Source organism: Octopus bimaculoides, chromosome 2 (assembly GCF_001194135.2).
Source record: "Octopus bimaculoides isolate UCB-OBI-ISO-001 chromosome 2, ASM119413v2, whole genome shotgun sequence".
NCBI lineage: Eukaryota > Metazoa > Mollusca > Cephalopoda > Octopoda > Octopodidae > Octopus > Octopus bimaculoides.
This window is the reverse complement of record NC_068982.1, coordinates 161,465,126-161,482,656: the sequence shown is the minus strand read 5'-3', so window position 1 is coordinate 161,482,656 and position 17,531 is coordinate 161,465,126. Positions and strand designations below refer to the sequence as shown.

The 17,531-nt window shown below is 33.1% G+C and overlaps 1 protein-coding gene across 2 annotated transcripts in view; it reads right to left on the bottom strand.

The window, feature by feature from the left end:
- Positions 1-1,342: 1,342 nt before the first annotated feature.
- LOC106871728 (heterochromatin protein 1-binding protein 3) overlaps positions 1,343-17,531 on the bottom strand; it is a 34,308-nt gene continuing 18,119 nt past the window's right edge. For both annotated transcript variants that reach the window (XM_014918339.2, XM_014918340.2), the window contains exons 6-11: positions 13,977-14,123; positions 11,675-11,816; positions 10,400-10,556; positions 8,800-8,912; positions 7,584-7,761; positions 1,343-7,093 (exon numbers count right to left, since the gene is read on the bottom strand). In XM_014918339.2, the coding sequence (XP_014773825.1) occupies positions 6,877-7,093; positions 7,584-7,761; positions 8,800-8,912; positions 10,400-10,556; positions 11,675-11,816; positions 13,977-14,123 (954 nt within the window). In that variant the 3' untranslated portion in view covers positions 1,343-6,876. The remainder of the gene's footprint in view (positions 7,094-7,583; positions 7,762-8,799; positions 8,913-10,399; positions 10,557-11,674; positions 11,817-13,976; positions 14,124-17,531) is intronic.

Sequence of the window (17,531 nt, the reverse complement as noted above, 5' to 3'; positions counted from 1 at the left end):
TACTGAAAGGAAAAAAATTAGATTATGACCCTGTCATATTAACCAATAAAAAAGATACTTATTTTAATATATCAAGTGTTGACACACATAATCAAATATCAGGGTAATGCATAGTGCAGTAGAGCATCAAAGAGGTTGTAGCAGTACAGAGACTATAGTTATACTTTTAAGTCTGTTTTGAGCCTGCAAGAATATCAGGTTAGAGCTCATTTTGGTTTCCAAAGTGTAAGACTATGAGTACAAGACTCCTCTCTGTATAGGACATCAATTTGCCATAAGTTTAACCCTCAGCTATTGTCAATACTAATTTTCGCAGAGTAGATTCAAGTAACATGAAATGAAGTACCTTGCTCAAGGACACAACTTGCTACCTAATCTGGAAATTAAATCCACAACCTTCACATATGAAGTATCAAAGTAGTAAGACACAAGTAAAATATAACAGTGAATGTCTACTTCCAAAAAACTAATGTAATTAACACAGCACAATATTAGTAATAGTTATTATTTTTTTTCTTTTTAGTTTTCTAATTACCTGGTGTCATTTTGAAATCATAAAAATATGAAGTTTCAAGAAATTTAAAACGAAATATAAACAATACTGACATTATGCAGTGTTTAAGACAATAATGGTTAAAGAAGACATTTGAGAGGATCCCTCACAACCATCTATGGCTACAGTACTGTATGATAGACAATTAATCTGGTAGTGGGTGAGAGAATTATTCCTCTTCTAAATATACTCTCAAGATTTCAACTCATCAATTTTATAATAGTAATCATTGTTTACAGCAGTGAGCTGGTCATACCTTATGCAACCTACATGTAAGAATTATTGTTTAGCCTCAAGTCAGCTCTGAGCAGACCTACAATCAAAAGTATTCTAGCATTGAGCATCTCGTTTTCAGATGTATGCAACTAAAACTACATTACCCAATGTTTCCTTCCTTTTAAGATAGAAAGTTGTTATTTGTTACTGATCCAGCTGTTATTTCTAGCAAGTCAATTAATCAAGTAGATGCTCCTTTATTGACTTGAAGCAATAATAGTTTAGTGTTTTAGCCATTGGCACACTACAATATTAGTGACAAAATAAAAACTATTGACCTGTTAGCTATCTACACTATTAGTAACGTGTATGCATTCATAGACTTGAAGAAAACATCAATCTTATCAGTGCACAGTAAATCTATGCTTAATCTATTTCCACTCAAGTTGATCCAGTTTACATGACAACCTACAAAATTCCACAATTAATGAAAGCAACAAACACATATTTTGTTGAAAATAATACATTTCATACGTTTCCCCACTAAATATTATGATAAGTCCAACTAGTGGAAACTGTTTCCAGTCAGCTTATAAATAAATTTTATTTCACTCAAAATTCACATGAAAATAATAATGATGATAATAAATAAATAAAATATACATTTCAGAACAAAATTCTATTATTTTAACCATTTGCAGAGTTGTTTTGTGAAAGGAAAACAATGGCTTGCTCTTTAACTAGTACTTCAAAGCACATCTGCAGAAGAATTTTTCATTTGCTTTCTTTTTTATTTTATTTTTATTGAGGCACATGTCTGATTGCTTTGTTAATTTAGGAAACAACTGCCTATCATTTCCAAACAGCAGTTTCATTTGGAAAAGACGTAAACTCTAACCATGAGTTATACCTTGAAGTAAATCTAGAAACTCTCACAAGTCAGTTCATATAAAATGAAAACTAAGCTTGAAAAAAAATCAAGCAGAAAAAAAAAAAATGGAAAAAAAAAAACAAACAAATATATATATATATATATAAATAAACCCAAGGAACTCCAAATATATTATAGTTTATTAATATTTAGTTTTTAGTTCAACATGAAATTATTAATTTAATTTCATGTTGAAATGAAACAAAAAAAAAAATGAATAATGTGTATGTATGTATGTTTGTATATGAGTATGCATGCATATATTATGATTGCAGTCACTTCAATGTGATGTTGGTTGTTATGAAACATTTAGGTATGGATTTGAAATTGTACTTAGTGCGCGCAGGCACACACACATACATCCATCCATACACACAGACACAGAATTGCCTCTTGTTTAACATGTAATACAACTTCTTATACACATTTCATCCTATTTGTATTCCATCATGCATATGAAACATTTGATAAAAATCAAGAAATCAACTTAAAAAGTAACACCAAAATGAATGTAACTGAAGACAATAAACTATAATATAATCATAGATTTACATCTGTACATATTACAATTATAACATATACTGGTTTCCATATGTATATATTACATATCAAGGGAATATATGCAATAAAACTGTCAGAGGTTATGACATTTTTTCTTGAAATGTAGCATTTACAAATGTAGAATGTTCTATATATATATTAAACTACAGCCAAATACTTGAGAAATAAAAAACAATTCATATTTCAACTGTAAAATATAGACTAAACATGATTTAAGTAGAAACTCTGTCAAAGGGAAGTATTTCAGGAATACAATCTTGAAATTAAAAATTAAATTCTGGATTCTTTTTGACTAGGCACAGAGGCCCTATTTTAGAGGAAGAAAGAAGTTCATGTCTTTCCCAAGAAGACATTAACAAAGAAGTGATTAGATTTCAAGCAAGAATTCAAACTGGTTCACTGTTGTAGCTAGCCAGGAGCTAACCTTGCTACACAGCAGCACTCATATCTTCAATAGAAATATTAATACATTTGCAAGAAAAGATGGTTATGAGCTGATAGTTATAGAGAAATAAGAAATTCCATATAAAATAACTAAGATAGAAGGAAAATTGTTACTATATCTGACACCTGAACACAGGTGAATTAACCAGTTATAATAATGTAAATATAATAAACACAAACTGACTAAATTGATATTATGTTGTGGGGAGAGGGGGTTCCTCCACTCTCAAAGGGTTGTTACATTATTAAACTGAGCTGTTATCTCTCTCTCTCTCTCTCTCCCCAAACACACCACACACACAAAGTCATAAGATGTAATTTTTGGCAATTACAAAAACAAAATAAAATAAAGAAATAAAAAGACCGTTTTTTTCTTCCAACCCTGATAAAATGATTGAACAAACTTCATTCATCAAAATATAAAATTAAACAAGGAGAGAGAAAGAGAGGTTAGGAGAAAATTCTCAGTGTGTTTTGTTATATACATCTTTAAAAGGGATATGAAATAATATTATACGTATTTGGCCTTTCCCTTATACACACTCCAAAGATTTTAATTGTTTTCAGTTGCAAATTTAAGGCAAGAATGTTATATATATATATATATGTATATATAGGGTGAAGTATATTTGCCACTTAAATGTGGCTGACCCCTAAGGGTGGATGTTACTGTTGCTTTTAGCCCCAGGAGAACATCTCCTCCAGCTGGCTAAAAGCAACAGTAACATCCACCCTTAGGGGTCAGCCACATTTAAGTGGCAAATATACTTCACCTTGTCGTGCAGTTACTGTTAATACCTCGTTCAGAGATTTAACATTGATTATGTATATATATATTACAACATAGGACTCTCGATAAAGAAAATATAACCTCTACAAGTGTTTTTGCCATGAGTAAATGAGAACAAATGACCAAGACAAAATAGAGTGGTATTTCAAGAAAATTAAGGCAAATTCAGAAATTTCCAAAGAGAATTAAGAGATGAGCTTCTCTTATGGTTGTTTAACATAGATTCAGCAGTGGACATTGAAATCCTGTTCCTATGTGAATAGTATACTTTGCAGATCAATTTTTTTCTAATTGATTATTTACTAATGCAAACTAATTCATGATGCACAGTTAAAAAGTTATATAACATCTGAACTGACCAGACTTTTTTTGTAAAAGAGCATTTTTTTTAATGTGTCAAAATTATGTTTGACTGTGCTGATCTATTATAATTAAGTCAGTTGATAATGGAGAGTTTAAAATTAAACTGTATATACATCCAAAGATTTTAGACAATTAGTATTAATAAATATTAACATTATTAGCATGAGAGTTGAAAAACTGTAGAGAGAGAAAGACACACACATATAATACATAAACATAATTTCAAGATCATATGGCAACAAAATATAGCTAACACTGGGGGAATCACAGCACAAGTATTCTAGTCACAATTTGTTAGAAAATTTCTATGAATTGTGCTAACCCTATTTTCAGTCTTAGAAAACTTTTTCTATTCTCAGAAAAAAAAAAAAAAAAAAAAAAAAAAAAACTCAGATTCCTAATGGACACAGAAGTAAATACTCAGCAGAAAAACGTTCTAATGAGCTAATTAAAAATAGCTTACTTAATTAAACTCAGGAAATTATAATGTCAGGTGTAGGAGTGGTAGGGTTCTGTTAAGGAGATAGCTGGAATAGATGGAGACCAAATAAAATGTTGAAAAACATTTAGAAATATGCTTTATTACTTTTCAATATATCAAACTTTCATCTTACAATATAAAAAAATAAATTCAATCTATTAAATAGCATCTGCTAAATATCTTGCAAAAAATATTTCACAAAAATGGAAAACAAATTTCAACCTTGGTTTCATACACTACTTATGTGATAAACCCTTGCTATAAACCGATTTCATATCAGTTACACATTGATAAAAATATCTCTGATAATTATTTGATTTTATTCTATTTCTTTTTCTTTTAATTATTATTATTATTATTATTATTATTAATTTTCTAGATAGGCTTAAGATTAATATCTTATAAGGAAAACAAGATAAGGTGTAACATTCATGCATTTCCTGAGGATTTATATTAATGTAAGTGAAATAAATTGAAAATGGAAACCATGAAATGATTATATCCATTGAACAGCACTCACTATGTTTATTATACATTGGAACAAAATAAATACAAGGTATTTAATAACCTTATCAAATTATGATTCAGAACGGAGATTATATGAAAATACAGTGTTAAGCAAATCTAACAAGTGAAAGTTCTCTAAATAATCATTAAAACATTATAAACAGGTCTGTTGCAATAAAATATTATTACAATGAATAGATATTTCTAATAGAAGACATTCAAGCATCATTTATCAACCAGTTGCTTCAGGTAAAATTCATATTGTTTTTTTAGTGTTACTCTTAGAAAAATATATAAATGTAATAATAATTATTGTTGTTTATCACTCCCATTCAGACCATATTTAATGGAACAGTGTGTACAGTACACAAAAATGTAGGAGGGATTCACTAACATAATGGTTTGACTATTTCTGGATCACATTTTATAACTTCTTTAGTCTATCTGATATATATGTTCTTTAAATCCAAAGATGTATAATTTTCCATATTTATGAATGAATGTTAACTTTCTTATCCTGTTTGTGTTTCATTTAATTTAGTTTAGAAATCAGAACAAAAACCATTTCAAAGCCAAATAATTCCTAGAAGTAAAATTTAGAGGGAAGTGTAATTTATCATAATTAATGCCAAACAGAATAAAATATCTTTGCCATGAGGATAAAACATTATCTTATGTAGTTCTGACAATTCCTAGCATATTTTAGGCCCACAAGAACTGAATAGCATTTGTAACTTGCAATAGTTATATATATAACATTGAGATCGTTATCTGATCTTTCTACAAAACTATCCCTTACCTCTACCTAATTAAAGAAATATACTAATTACAAAGGAGATGTCCCAAGGAAAATTTTAAAAAAAGAATACAACTAAAATATAAACACTATAATCGATACAGCTTTTGAAACAATCAAAACAGTAACTATTTTATTTGTTTTTTTTATATTTTTTTTTAAAAGAAACATTTTCGTTTTTAACTGAAAATTCATTTTCTATGATAGTTTAAGGAATATATTCAACATTCTTGATTCATATACACCATTTAAAACATTTCCATAAATTATACACACCAGTGATTGCGACAGATAAAAAAGTAGTCACTGAAGGAGAGAGAATGCAGTGAAAGTTATCACATGAAAATATATGTTACATGATCACCTCACCAGATATAAACCACTAAAAATATAAAACAAAGCACAAACAAGTTAAATATACAAAGTTGCAATGTTTCGTTCACTGTCTGCTACTCAACCAATATTGATCTCTCTAAAACTATGTGCTGATTTGTAGTACTCACTAAATTTGCTAATATGATCAGTTAAAAAGTTATGAAGATATACTAATAACATGAATAATAAGTTTTAGTGTTTGAAACCACACAAAATTCTTCAAATAGTTTTATAAAAAAATGAAAGTCTTTTTTTCCAATAGATCAAAAAGACTTTGAAATTTGGAATAAAACTATAACTTGAGATTAGATTTTTACATAAACCAAGTATATATTTTATTATACAAATTTAAAAGAAAGCATAATCAATAATCAAAATAAACAGATAACCATCAAAATATGATGGTTAATCAAACATAAATAAATGCAATTTAAATTTGAGATTATAAAGGGGATGTGTATGTGTGGAGTATAATGATAATTTTATTATGTTTTAAATAGAAATTAGAACTATTTTTTACAAAACATATACATTTAAGACAGAATATATTTTATTGTTGGTTTCATGTGATTGTTTGACAAAATGGGGTGGGGATTAAAAGTAATCTTAAACACACGCACGCACGCACACAGATTGAGTGTCTGAGTAGGAAATATGAAAAATGGCTCTAAGACAACTGAGAAACGTGGAGATGGTGACAACATGTAAAGCCAGATGTAATGATTGTGACCTGATGCAGGATGAATATGTAAAAAATGTGGTTGGCATCATGTAATATGTATGTATACTGATTTCTTTATATCATCTGAAACAACTGACAAGTGGCACTCTTTAATAGGAAAGATGAAGAGTTCTGATTTCATCGCTTGGCTTTCTTGCCAATAATCATTTTAACACCGCGCCCTCGGCCACGAGACTTGGTTGGTCGGACATAATACTGTTCAGCTGGTTCATCATCGTCACTGCTACCCTGGCCAACATCATCTGCCTCTTGATTTCCAGCCAACATGGCAGGGGACGGTCCATATTGTAGTAATAGTTGAAATGTACCACTGGCACCAATACCAGATAATTGCCTTAGAAAGAGGAAATAAAATAACCTTTTAGTATATTAAACGATAAACAACGAAAAACATAATTTTATAAGTCTACATTAATTATAGCAAAAGTAAAAGGATTTTCACTGGTTTCAACATTGAATTTTGATGTTGTTCAATGAACTGAACAATATCCTCATTAAATTATGGTGTAAATGAGTTGGTATTGCACAGACATTTCCTTACAACATATTTTCAGGCAGACTCATCATAAGACTATGTGATCTATATGACTGTGAAGCAAGTTTCTTAACAATTCAACCATGCTGCATCCACACATCCATACACAAGTACACACCACATGTATCCCAGACCACTTCATCATTTCTTATACTGACAAAGTAGCAGTTGTAATAATCATACCTTTCAAAATGACTTCAATACAGAACAGAGATTAGATGGAATGCAATTCAGCAGTACAGCACAACAAAGGTATACATAGAAGAGAGTGAAAAGAAACAGTAATTACTTGATGATGTTTTTCTTAACAGCTCTACTAATTGCATTCTTAAACAGATGTGGTCGGGTCTCAATGTTGAAATCTTGATGAAACTCTTGCACATAACGCTTGATTAACAGAGCAGAAGCTTGTTTTGGTTCATGAGTAGCAACAATTGCCAGACATACCATGTCTTCCACAGTTTCACCTGGATGATAAACAAAATAACAGAGATTTAGTCATTGCATGAAGGCATTTTCTCTCAGTGTTACTACACAAAATTTTAAAACTATATTGAACAAAAGTGCTTTCTTGTAGTCACTCTACATCCTTATGTCTTAAAAACAGGAAGGATACATTGTATAATGTAGTCCTAGATACAATATGTCTAAAAAACAGGCAGCATGAGATCATGGCTGGAATGCTTTTAACTAATCAGAGCTAAACTGGTACTAAACAACAGAGAAATATAGTTCATATATCAATGAATATCTTAGTTCTGTGAAACACCAAACATTTGTTGTTCTGATTGAACTTAGATGTGTAGCATCAAAATAATTAACATGATGCACACTCCAAGTCAAGAAAAGAACCTCCATGTGGTTATTCACAACCTTGCTAGAAATAGCAGTCAAATTCCCTTCAACCATACCTATGTAGGCCTATGATATAATGGTCACAACTTGAATGCTCTGACCACAGATCTGCTTGAAAACAGCTGGCCCAATGATAAACAACAAACATTAAAAAAATTACTGATTATATTTGATAGTTGCACACCGAAACAAGTTCAGCAATTAAATAAAGTGTTAATCTTTTTTTAATCTAAATCTACCATATACTATGGGTATAAAACAGCTCATTTTAAGAACTTTATTTTAAAATTATGTTCCGAGCACTAGCTTAATAATGAAAAAGTTAATTTACTAAATCTCTTTAAATTCAGGATTATTTTCAGAATTAATTGAAACACATAAGCAGTGTAATTTTATTAGAAACACTGGGCTTGTATACATAAATTATCTATATTTCTGACATTTCATTTTTGCAGCTGAAACTCTGGCAAATAGCTGTGGCAATTTTTATCCAGAGTTTGTTAAAGCTGTATGATAACTGACTATACATATAGAAACAATATATAAAATGTACATATTAAATAAAGTATATCAACTTTTAAAACTTTTATATCAGAAAGTACAATGATATAAAGAGTCTCAGATAAATAAAGTCTGAATTATTTACTCACATTTTCCAGGATTGAATTCATCAATAAGAAGTCTGAAAGTTCCAGAAGCTCCTGTTCCAGTCACTTGTTCCCATAATCCTCGCTCAACACCTTTTTCTAGAGCTTTCTTTAGCCTGACAACAAATAACACATACATATATATATAGATCATGTATATCCTGAGTTTTAGAATAAACACTTTTTCCATGCTAGCACAAGGGACAACTAAAAGAGTTGGTATCAGGAAGGACACCTGACTGTAAAAAAGACCTGTCCAACCCACACCTACATGGAGAAGCAGACATATTACACATTATTGATATGCCTTTGAAATAAACGGCATAATTATCATTTGTTATCTAATTATCTGTGAAATATTATTGTAACTAAAATTTGTGGAGGGAACCTGTGGAAGGAGCAGACCCAGGAAGATGTGGGATGAAGTGGTGAGAAAGGATCTTCAGATGTTGGACCTTGCTGAGATGACAAGAGACTGGGATTTGTGGTGATTTGCTGTATTTGAGAAGAAACATTAAGCTAAGTAAAATCGCGACCATCCATACATACAGGCAAGTCCTTTACGACCATACCCCAACTCCCTCTCCTAGCTGAGAGATTTTTGTCTTGCAGGTGCCAGTGCCACACAGGGGGCACTCATGCTGGTACTATGCAAAGTGCACCTGTGCTGGTGGCACGTAAGGATCACCCAATACACACTGTAAAGTGGTTAGTGATAGGAAGGGCATCCAGCTGTGAAAAACCATGCCCAAAACAGACAATTGGAGCCTAGACAACTCTCTGGCTGGCCAGGTCCTGTCAAACTGTCCAACCCATGCCAGCTTGGAAAAAGGATGTCAAAGAATGATGATGATAATGATAATTTCAGGATTTTAATGAATCAAAGTGCTGCATTTATGAATACAGGACCACAAGCTCAAGCCTTCTGTAATAGCTCCGGAAGATTATTGAAATTTAACTCCAAACAACCAAATATGAAAAGCTAAATACATTAACATGGAAAAAATAACTGTAAACCTTATAACTGCAGATGTTTTAGACATTCAACAATATTTTGAAAAACAAAATTACTTCTTGTCAAGACACACATACATTCTTTTATTTCACACTTAGGTTATTCTAATGTATTTTTATAGGGGCTGTTGAATTGTGCCTCAAGGTAAAACATATTTGATTAAGAAAAAACTTTAACCTTACAATACAGCTGATAGATACAGAAAATGTTTGCTCCAACAATATCCAAATATTATCGATAATATCAAGAAATTACCATAACAGTGAAACAAGGAAAATAATATCCAAATAAATATTGATACATTTCAAAATAAACTAATTAAGCTTTCATTTTGAAATGTATCAATATTTATTAGGATATTATTTTCTTACACTTTTAGGGAGCAGGGAAAATGGGATGTTGTAACTTCTTGTTTTTCCAAGGGAAATTCACAGCTCAAGTTAAACTTAAAAGTCAATTGAAAAATCAATCAAACCTAGTCAATCTTGACTGACAAGAATCATACTTATTCTCTTGAACTTGCTGTAACTGCAAAGAAATACAACTGGGAAAAACTTTTAATAATTTCATTAAATTAATTAATCTTACCTCACTTCAGCATTGACATCTGGATAAAAGTCTTGGATATAACGCTTAATCCGAGACACTGATGCTTCTTTAGGTTCTGACATGAAAGTAATGGCTAGCGGAAACGTGTCTTCAATCTTCAGCTCTGTACTATGTTTTGGCTTCTTTTTCTTTTTTCCTGCACAGCAGAATTATGCTATTAGTTATACACTAAACATATGCTGCTCTTTTAAGACAACATATTTTAACTCAAAACTATTAATCAGTGAAGATACTGCTACAAATATATCAGCACTCTAACCTTTAATAGTCTAATTAACATTATACAAATATGTGTGTAAATATATTTTAATTTATTTCAGTTCTGATTTACATTGTGATGTGCATGAGACACACATATATGTAAAGGTTTTCATGGATTAGAAACAAAACAGTAACAAATGGCAACTATCAACAAATTAATGAGTTTGTCTTCTGTTATATATTTAGATAGAAGTACTGGAACTATTTATCACCTCAACGATTGAGCTTATTCCAGTTTTAAATAATTATTTAGTTTAATAGAGACACTGCTCTCTATTGGTGCATTTGTTTAAATATAAATTATTCTGGCAACATTTCATTCCAAAGACATGAACCACCAAAAAGGAATGAAAGATGTGTCAATTCCAGCAGTGCTCCGACATCTTGGTTACCGCCAAATATTTAAAACTCTAGGACAGTTTGATAATAAAACAGAAGTTTTGGCAGCTAAGTTGAAGAACAAACATGTTCATCAAATCCAAAATGAAATGTAACAGGAGGAAATGTAACTACATAAATGGAGCAATATCTTTAAGGAATCAAATGAAGAAATAGCTGAGTGTATTAGTTACCAGAACATGTACACATTTATAAATATGGAAACCATGAGTTCACATTCTTTTATGCATTGACTGCTTTCAGTCGTTAGACTGCAGCAACACTGAAGTACCACCTACAAGGGTTTTTGTTGATTGGTTGGAAGACAGGCAAAGTTGACTTGGACTTAAAGGGAAGTAAGTGAATACCACAAGTTATTTTTATATGATGCACCGATTCTGCAACCCCGCCTACATCCAATGGGCTTGTCTTTACTAAATTTAACTCACAAGACTTTGGTTAACCCAAGGCTACACATGTCCAAGGTGTTAGTGGGATTGAAACTGTGTCTTAAAACTTCTAAAATGAAATCCAGCATGATTATCAGAAACCATGTTATTTGGTCACTGACATTAAACACACCTTAGACTTTATAAAAAACACCAATTTAATCACCTTTCTTCGCTTTCCTTGACTTTTTAGCTGTCTTACTAGAATCATCTTTTGTGGACTTTCTCTTCCTGGTCTTTTTCTCAGTTTCATCAGTGGCTTTATCGCCATCATCTTTTTTCTCATCACTACCGTTCTCACCAGCATCCTGATATTAAAATAACAAACAAAATAAAACATCTTTCAAAAACTTCTATCCTAACCCTTTTGTTACTATATTGTTAACTAAAATACACCCGAATGTTTCAAATGACTTAGCAACAGGTTCTAACATAAATCTTTTCCAGAATTTTTGTCTCAAATCTACTTTAATTACAGGTAAAACCTGAACGTCATTTAAATTTTGTTGAAATATCACTGCATAAAATGAGTTATTAGTCAATATGATATTATATAGCTTACTTACTAAATGCCATTTATGACAAAAATAATTAATTTCATGCAGTTTATCTTCTTCCCTTTGTTTACATTTTGTGCAGCAATTAGTTCTGGAATGAACCAAAGTAAATAATCCATGGGTTTTAATCATGATGATGACTGATGGGATGCAGTTTGTTCTCAAAATTTTGGAAGAGAAATATTTTAAAGGCCTTTGTTTCATTTTCTTTCTAGAAATCACTGCTTTCAGTACTGCTGTTTGATTGCTTAGACACTTGGAAATTGAAACAGCCAGTTCAAAGTCCACCTCTTAGTTGTATTTCAAAATAATTTGGATTTGCTATTACTAAATCTGAGGCTTATATAATTTTAAAAAAGGAGTAGAACAAAAAAAGAAAAAAAGAGGTGGAGTGAAAAGATTATTAAAAAATGTTGGACAACACAAAATAAATAAAATGGTCTCAGGTACTTTACACCATGGACTGTGTTGGGTGGCTCAGTAAAAGCAACAAAGAAACACACAAATTGTATTCTGTTGTGTGAGACAATAGTCTCACAGATACCAAAAGTGCTAATGTGTTCACATTACTCCCCCCAAAATTTCCCAGTGACTAGGCTAAATGAAAGAAAATGCATTAATCCTGAAGCAGAGTTGAATATTTTGTCTAATGAGTTAATGTAACAGCCGAAGTGGGATATGAATGGATAAGCTTGGATGACAACTGTAGTATGTCTGTCATTCAACCACTGTTCAAGTATTTTTCACAGATTTCTCAGAGGCACTTAGGTATTTTATTTTCTTCTGATGTTGCTGTTTAATCCTTGGTCAGTCTTTATTCAGCAGAGCAACGTGTAAAGGCATTCAGCTGAGATCATTTCTGTATTTTAATCAGACTAGTAGATGTAAAGCTAATTTATCTAATGTAATTTTTTTAGAATATGGTAGTTTGATTTTTAGGAGATTTAGCTGCTATTTCTAGCAGGTCAAGAACATATGTAGAAACTTCCTTGATGACCTATAATGCTTTTGTTTTGAAGGGGAGGGGGAAATGAAATTATGAGAGAATGTATGAAATGGTCACAACTCTATCCAAATCATTGTTAAAAAAGTATGTGAAGCAAAGACATTTGTTCTGTGGTACCTGCTACATGAGCGAAAATAGATACTTTTACATGAATACAAGGATTCAAGTTTAAAGGGGATCAGAATTAAACTGTAACATTCATGTTTTTCCCTAGAGAAATTAGGACTAAAAATTGTTTACAAAGAGCATATATTTTTACATGGTAATCACTGTACAAAAGATACAACAATATCAACACATTCAGTTTATTCAGCAACCACAACATTTGCTAAACTATTACCACTAAATTGTTCTCATCTACTGGAAAACAAAAGAGCCAATGAGGGTACTTCTATGGCTACACGATCTACTAGAAATAGCAACTAAAATATCTTAAAAAAGAAGGTAATATAATCTTGATACATTATGCCCTAAAAAAAATCATATGGTCATAGCTGGAATGCCTTAGATCAGTTTTTTTTTTAAATTAGAACTGACCAGTATTAGGGCTAAACAATAACTGTAGTTGGATGGAAATGTGGATGTCTCTATACACAAAAGGTTTTTTTTAACAATCTTAAAGGATTGATTGCACTAATTAACCATGATGGAATACAGCAAGTTGCTGATTGTGCCCTCAGTTCACATTCATTAGCATCAAATGAACAAGAGGATAAATCTTGGGATAAGACACCAGTCATTTGCAAACAACATTCCCAGGCAACCTGAAGCTTGTTCCCCATACTTTCTATCTGTATACTGTCCTGTCCAAAGTGACAATGCAACAATCTCTGATGCTAATCCACTCAGCTAATTCTATCAATTGAAAGATTAGAAATGAATAAAATTGAAACTGTTTTAATTACTTCAGATTTAGCAGTTTCATCAGCAGTACCATCACTTTTTTTATCTTCGGATCCACTTTCTTTTTTCTTAGATTTGACAACTTTGGCTTCTTCGGAGCTATCTGGCAAGGGCAGACGATAGAAGCCACAATAACCAATTCCTCGAACCTGAAAATGAAGGATTCAGTACAGAAGTTATATAAATACTCAGGTAACAGTGTAGATCAGTTACATATTATAAACATATATAAATGTATACAGGAGATTGATATTCAGTGTTAAATGTCATACACTGGCACATAAAGGTAACAGTGGAGGTTGTCATTCATTATCCAGTCTAGCCTGGAGTTTTGTTATTGTTATTATTATTATTATTATAAACTGTGGAGGGAACCTGTGGAAGAAGTAGATCCAGGAAAACATGATCTTCAAACATTGAGCCTCATGGAAGCAATGACAAGTGATCAAGACCTTTGGTGATATGCCATGTTTGAGAAGACTTGTCAAGCCAAGTGAAACCATAGTCACAGGCACACAAAAAACGCCCTTTGAATGTTAGGCCTCACAGAGGTGATAAGTGACTGAGACCTTTGGTGATATGCTGTGCTTGAGAAGACTCGTCAAACCAAGCTGATGCTGGTGCCACGTAACTGGCACCTCATGCTGGTGGCATGTAAAAAGCACTCATTACATTCTTGGAGTGGTTGGCATTAGGAAGGGCATCTATCTGTAGAAGCCATGCAAATCAGATAGGGACTTGGTGTAGCTCTCCAGCTTACAAGTTTCAGTCAAACTGTCTAACCCATACCAGCATGGAAAGCAGATGCTAAATAATGATGAAGATTATCCTTAGTGCATCAAACAAAATGCTTAGCCACATTTCTTCTTTGTCATTCATCTTTTCAGGGTCGAAAAGAAGGGACCTATGCAATTGACTAACTTCTTTCCCTAAAATTGCTGGCTTTATGCCAAAACTTGAAACTGATTAGCCAGCAAGCTCACAGAATCATTAGAGTATTTGAAAGTATGCTTTATGGCATTTGTTTCAACTCTTCACATTCTGAGTTCAAATCCCACTAAGGCCTTCATTAGTGTCGATAAAAAGTACTTGTCATGTATTAGGCTTCGATGTAATTGACCTGTTCACTCTCCTCAAAATTAGAATTATTACCTCTGCCTTAGCGAAAGTGGAGGTATTGTTTTCAGTTGTGTTTGTTTGTTTGTTTGTCTGTTGACAAGATATCTCAAGAACCGCTGGATGGATTCGGATGAAACTTTCAGGGATGTTAGGCCTCGTGACTGGCACTAACTGATTAGATTTTGGGATTGATCCAGTACCAGAGAAGGATTCTGGATTATTTTTCCTGTTTTTTTACTTAATTTTTGAGAGCGGTCAGGTTCATTTTTAGTATTCTCATTGGTGAGAGCAGTTTAGTTTATTTCAGATATTCTCATTTTAAAAAAGCATCTCTGGCTAATTGTTGAGAGGACGTTGGTGTTGCCTTGGTGGAGATTTGCGCTCTCTGAGTGGTCTTGCTATTATTAGTATTTGAAACACCAACTCTTTAACTGATATCTTAATAGTTCAGATACTGGTCACTCTCATATTTGAGACAAACCACTTGAATAAATTAACTCATACAAACAGAATTCCAACTAATTTAATTCTGTAGGCAAAACCCATAAATAGTCCAGATCATCATCATCATCATCGTCATCGTCTGACGTCCACTTTCCATGCTGGCATGGGTTGGACAGTTTGACTGAGGTCTGGAGAGCCAGTGGCTGCACCAGGCTCCAATCTGATCTGGCAATGTTTCTACAGCTGGATGCCCTTCCTAACGCCAACCAATCCGAGAATGTAGTGGGTGCTTTTTACGTGCCACCAGCACGGGAGTCAGTCAGGTGGGCCTGGCATCGATCACGTTCAGATGGTGCTTTTTATGCGCCACCGGCATAAGAGCCATTCTGTAGGTACTGGCATTGCCCACGAATGGTTGGTGCTTTTTACATGCCCACCAGTACAAGAGCCAGTCAGGTGGACCTGGCATCGATCACATTTGGATGGTGCTTTTTATGTACCACTGGCATGGGAGCCAGTCAGAGGAAACTGGCCACAGCTACGATATTGGTTTTACTTGACTCAACAGGTCTTCTCAAGCATATCATATTGCCTGACGCATCAGGGGTATTTTTAACAGGGCCGGACATGAGTGGCTGCGGTCTCACTTTAGTTGCCAGGTTTTCTCAATCACAGCATATCTCTAAAGGTCCCGGTCTCCCGTCATTGCCTCTGTGAGGCCCAATGTTTGAAGGTCATGCTTCACCACCTCATCTCATGTCTTCCTGGGTCTACCTCTTCCACAGGTTCCTTCTACAGTTAGGGAGTGGCACTTCCTCACACAGCTGTCTTCTTTCAAACATAACATGACCATACCAGCACAGACGCCTCTCTTGCACACCACATTTGATGCTTCTTTGTCCAACTTTTCTCTCAGTGCGCTTACACTTTGTCGTGTATGCACACTGACATTACACATCCAACAGATCATACTAGCTTAATTTCTTTCAAGCCTATGCATGTCCTCAACAGGCATGGTACATGTTTCACTGCCATGTAGCATAGCAGTTCACACACATGCATCATACAGTCTACCTTTCACTCTAAGCGAAAGGCCCTTAGTTGCCAGCAGAGGTAGGAGTTTCCTGAACTTTTCCCAGGCTATTCTTGTCAACACTTAACAAGAAGTTTTTACTTTAATGGCTTAGTAAGAGGAGGAAGTTATTTGTTAGTCCAGACAGCTAGCCAGAATGCTCGTAACAGAAAGGACTCTACAAGATACTCAAGGGACAAGCAATGATGTTAAACTGGGTTAAAGATTAATTCTACCATCCAGTTATCTCTGACACAACATTGGTTGACCCAAAGATTATGGTAAAAGGCACTTTCTCAAAGTACCATGCAGTACAATGTGATTTAACCCAAAACAGTATACTCGTGAAGTGAACTTCTAACCCATGCCTGTGCCCACAAGTAAAGAGATAGACATGCATGGGCAGTGGGATTTGATCTACATGAGGCTCCCTAGCTTCGATTAAACTGAGGTCACTCATTCTATTGGCAAACTCTAAGTAATCTATAGACACTTCCCATTTACTAATGAAATGCACTTCAGTATATCTTCACAGACACATTGTACTGCATGGTACTTTGAGAGGAGAGGAGTGCAAACAAGACCTGATCAAATCAATGAAAGGCAGAATGGAATTTGTATGTTAAGAACCAGACAAAATACTTCAACACATTAAGTCTAGTACCTTACTGTTTTTAACAACTCCTTATTCCTTTACTTTGTAATTATTACTATACATACAATAACAGTCACCTTTCACAACATATCATTGGTCACTTTGCTATCTTCCCAGTTCATCTGCTTATTTCAAATAATTCCAACTAATATGTATTTTCAGTTTGCATCTGATAATCAAATACATACTCATCAACATAAAAAGAACCTAACTTCAAAGAATTGAATTAACTCCCAGTATATTATAGTATTATTTTATAAACTCTGA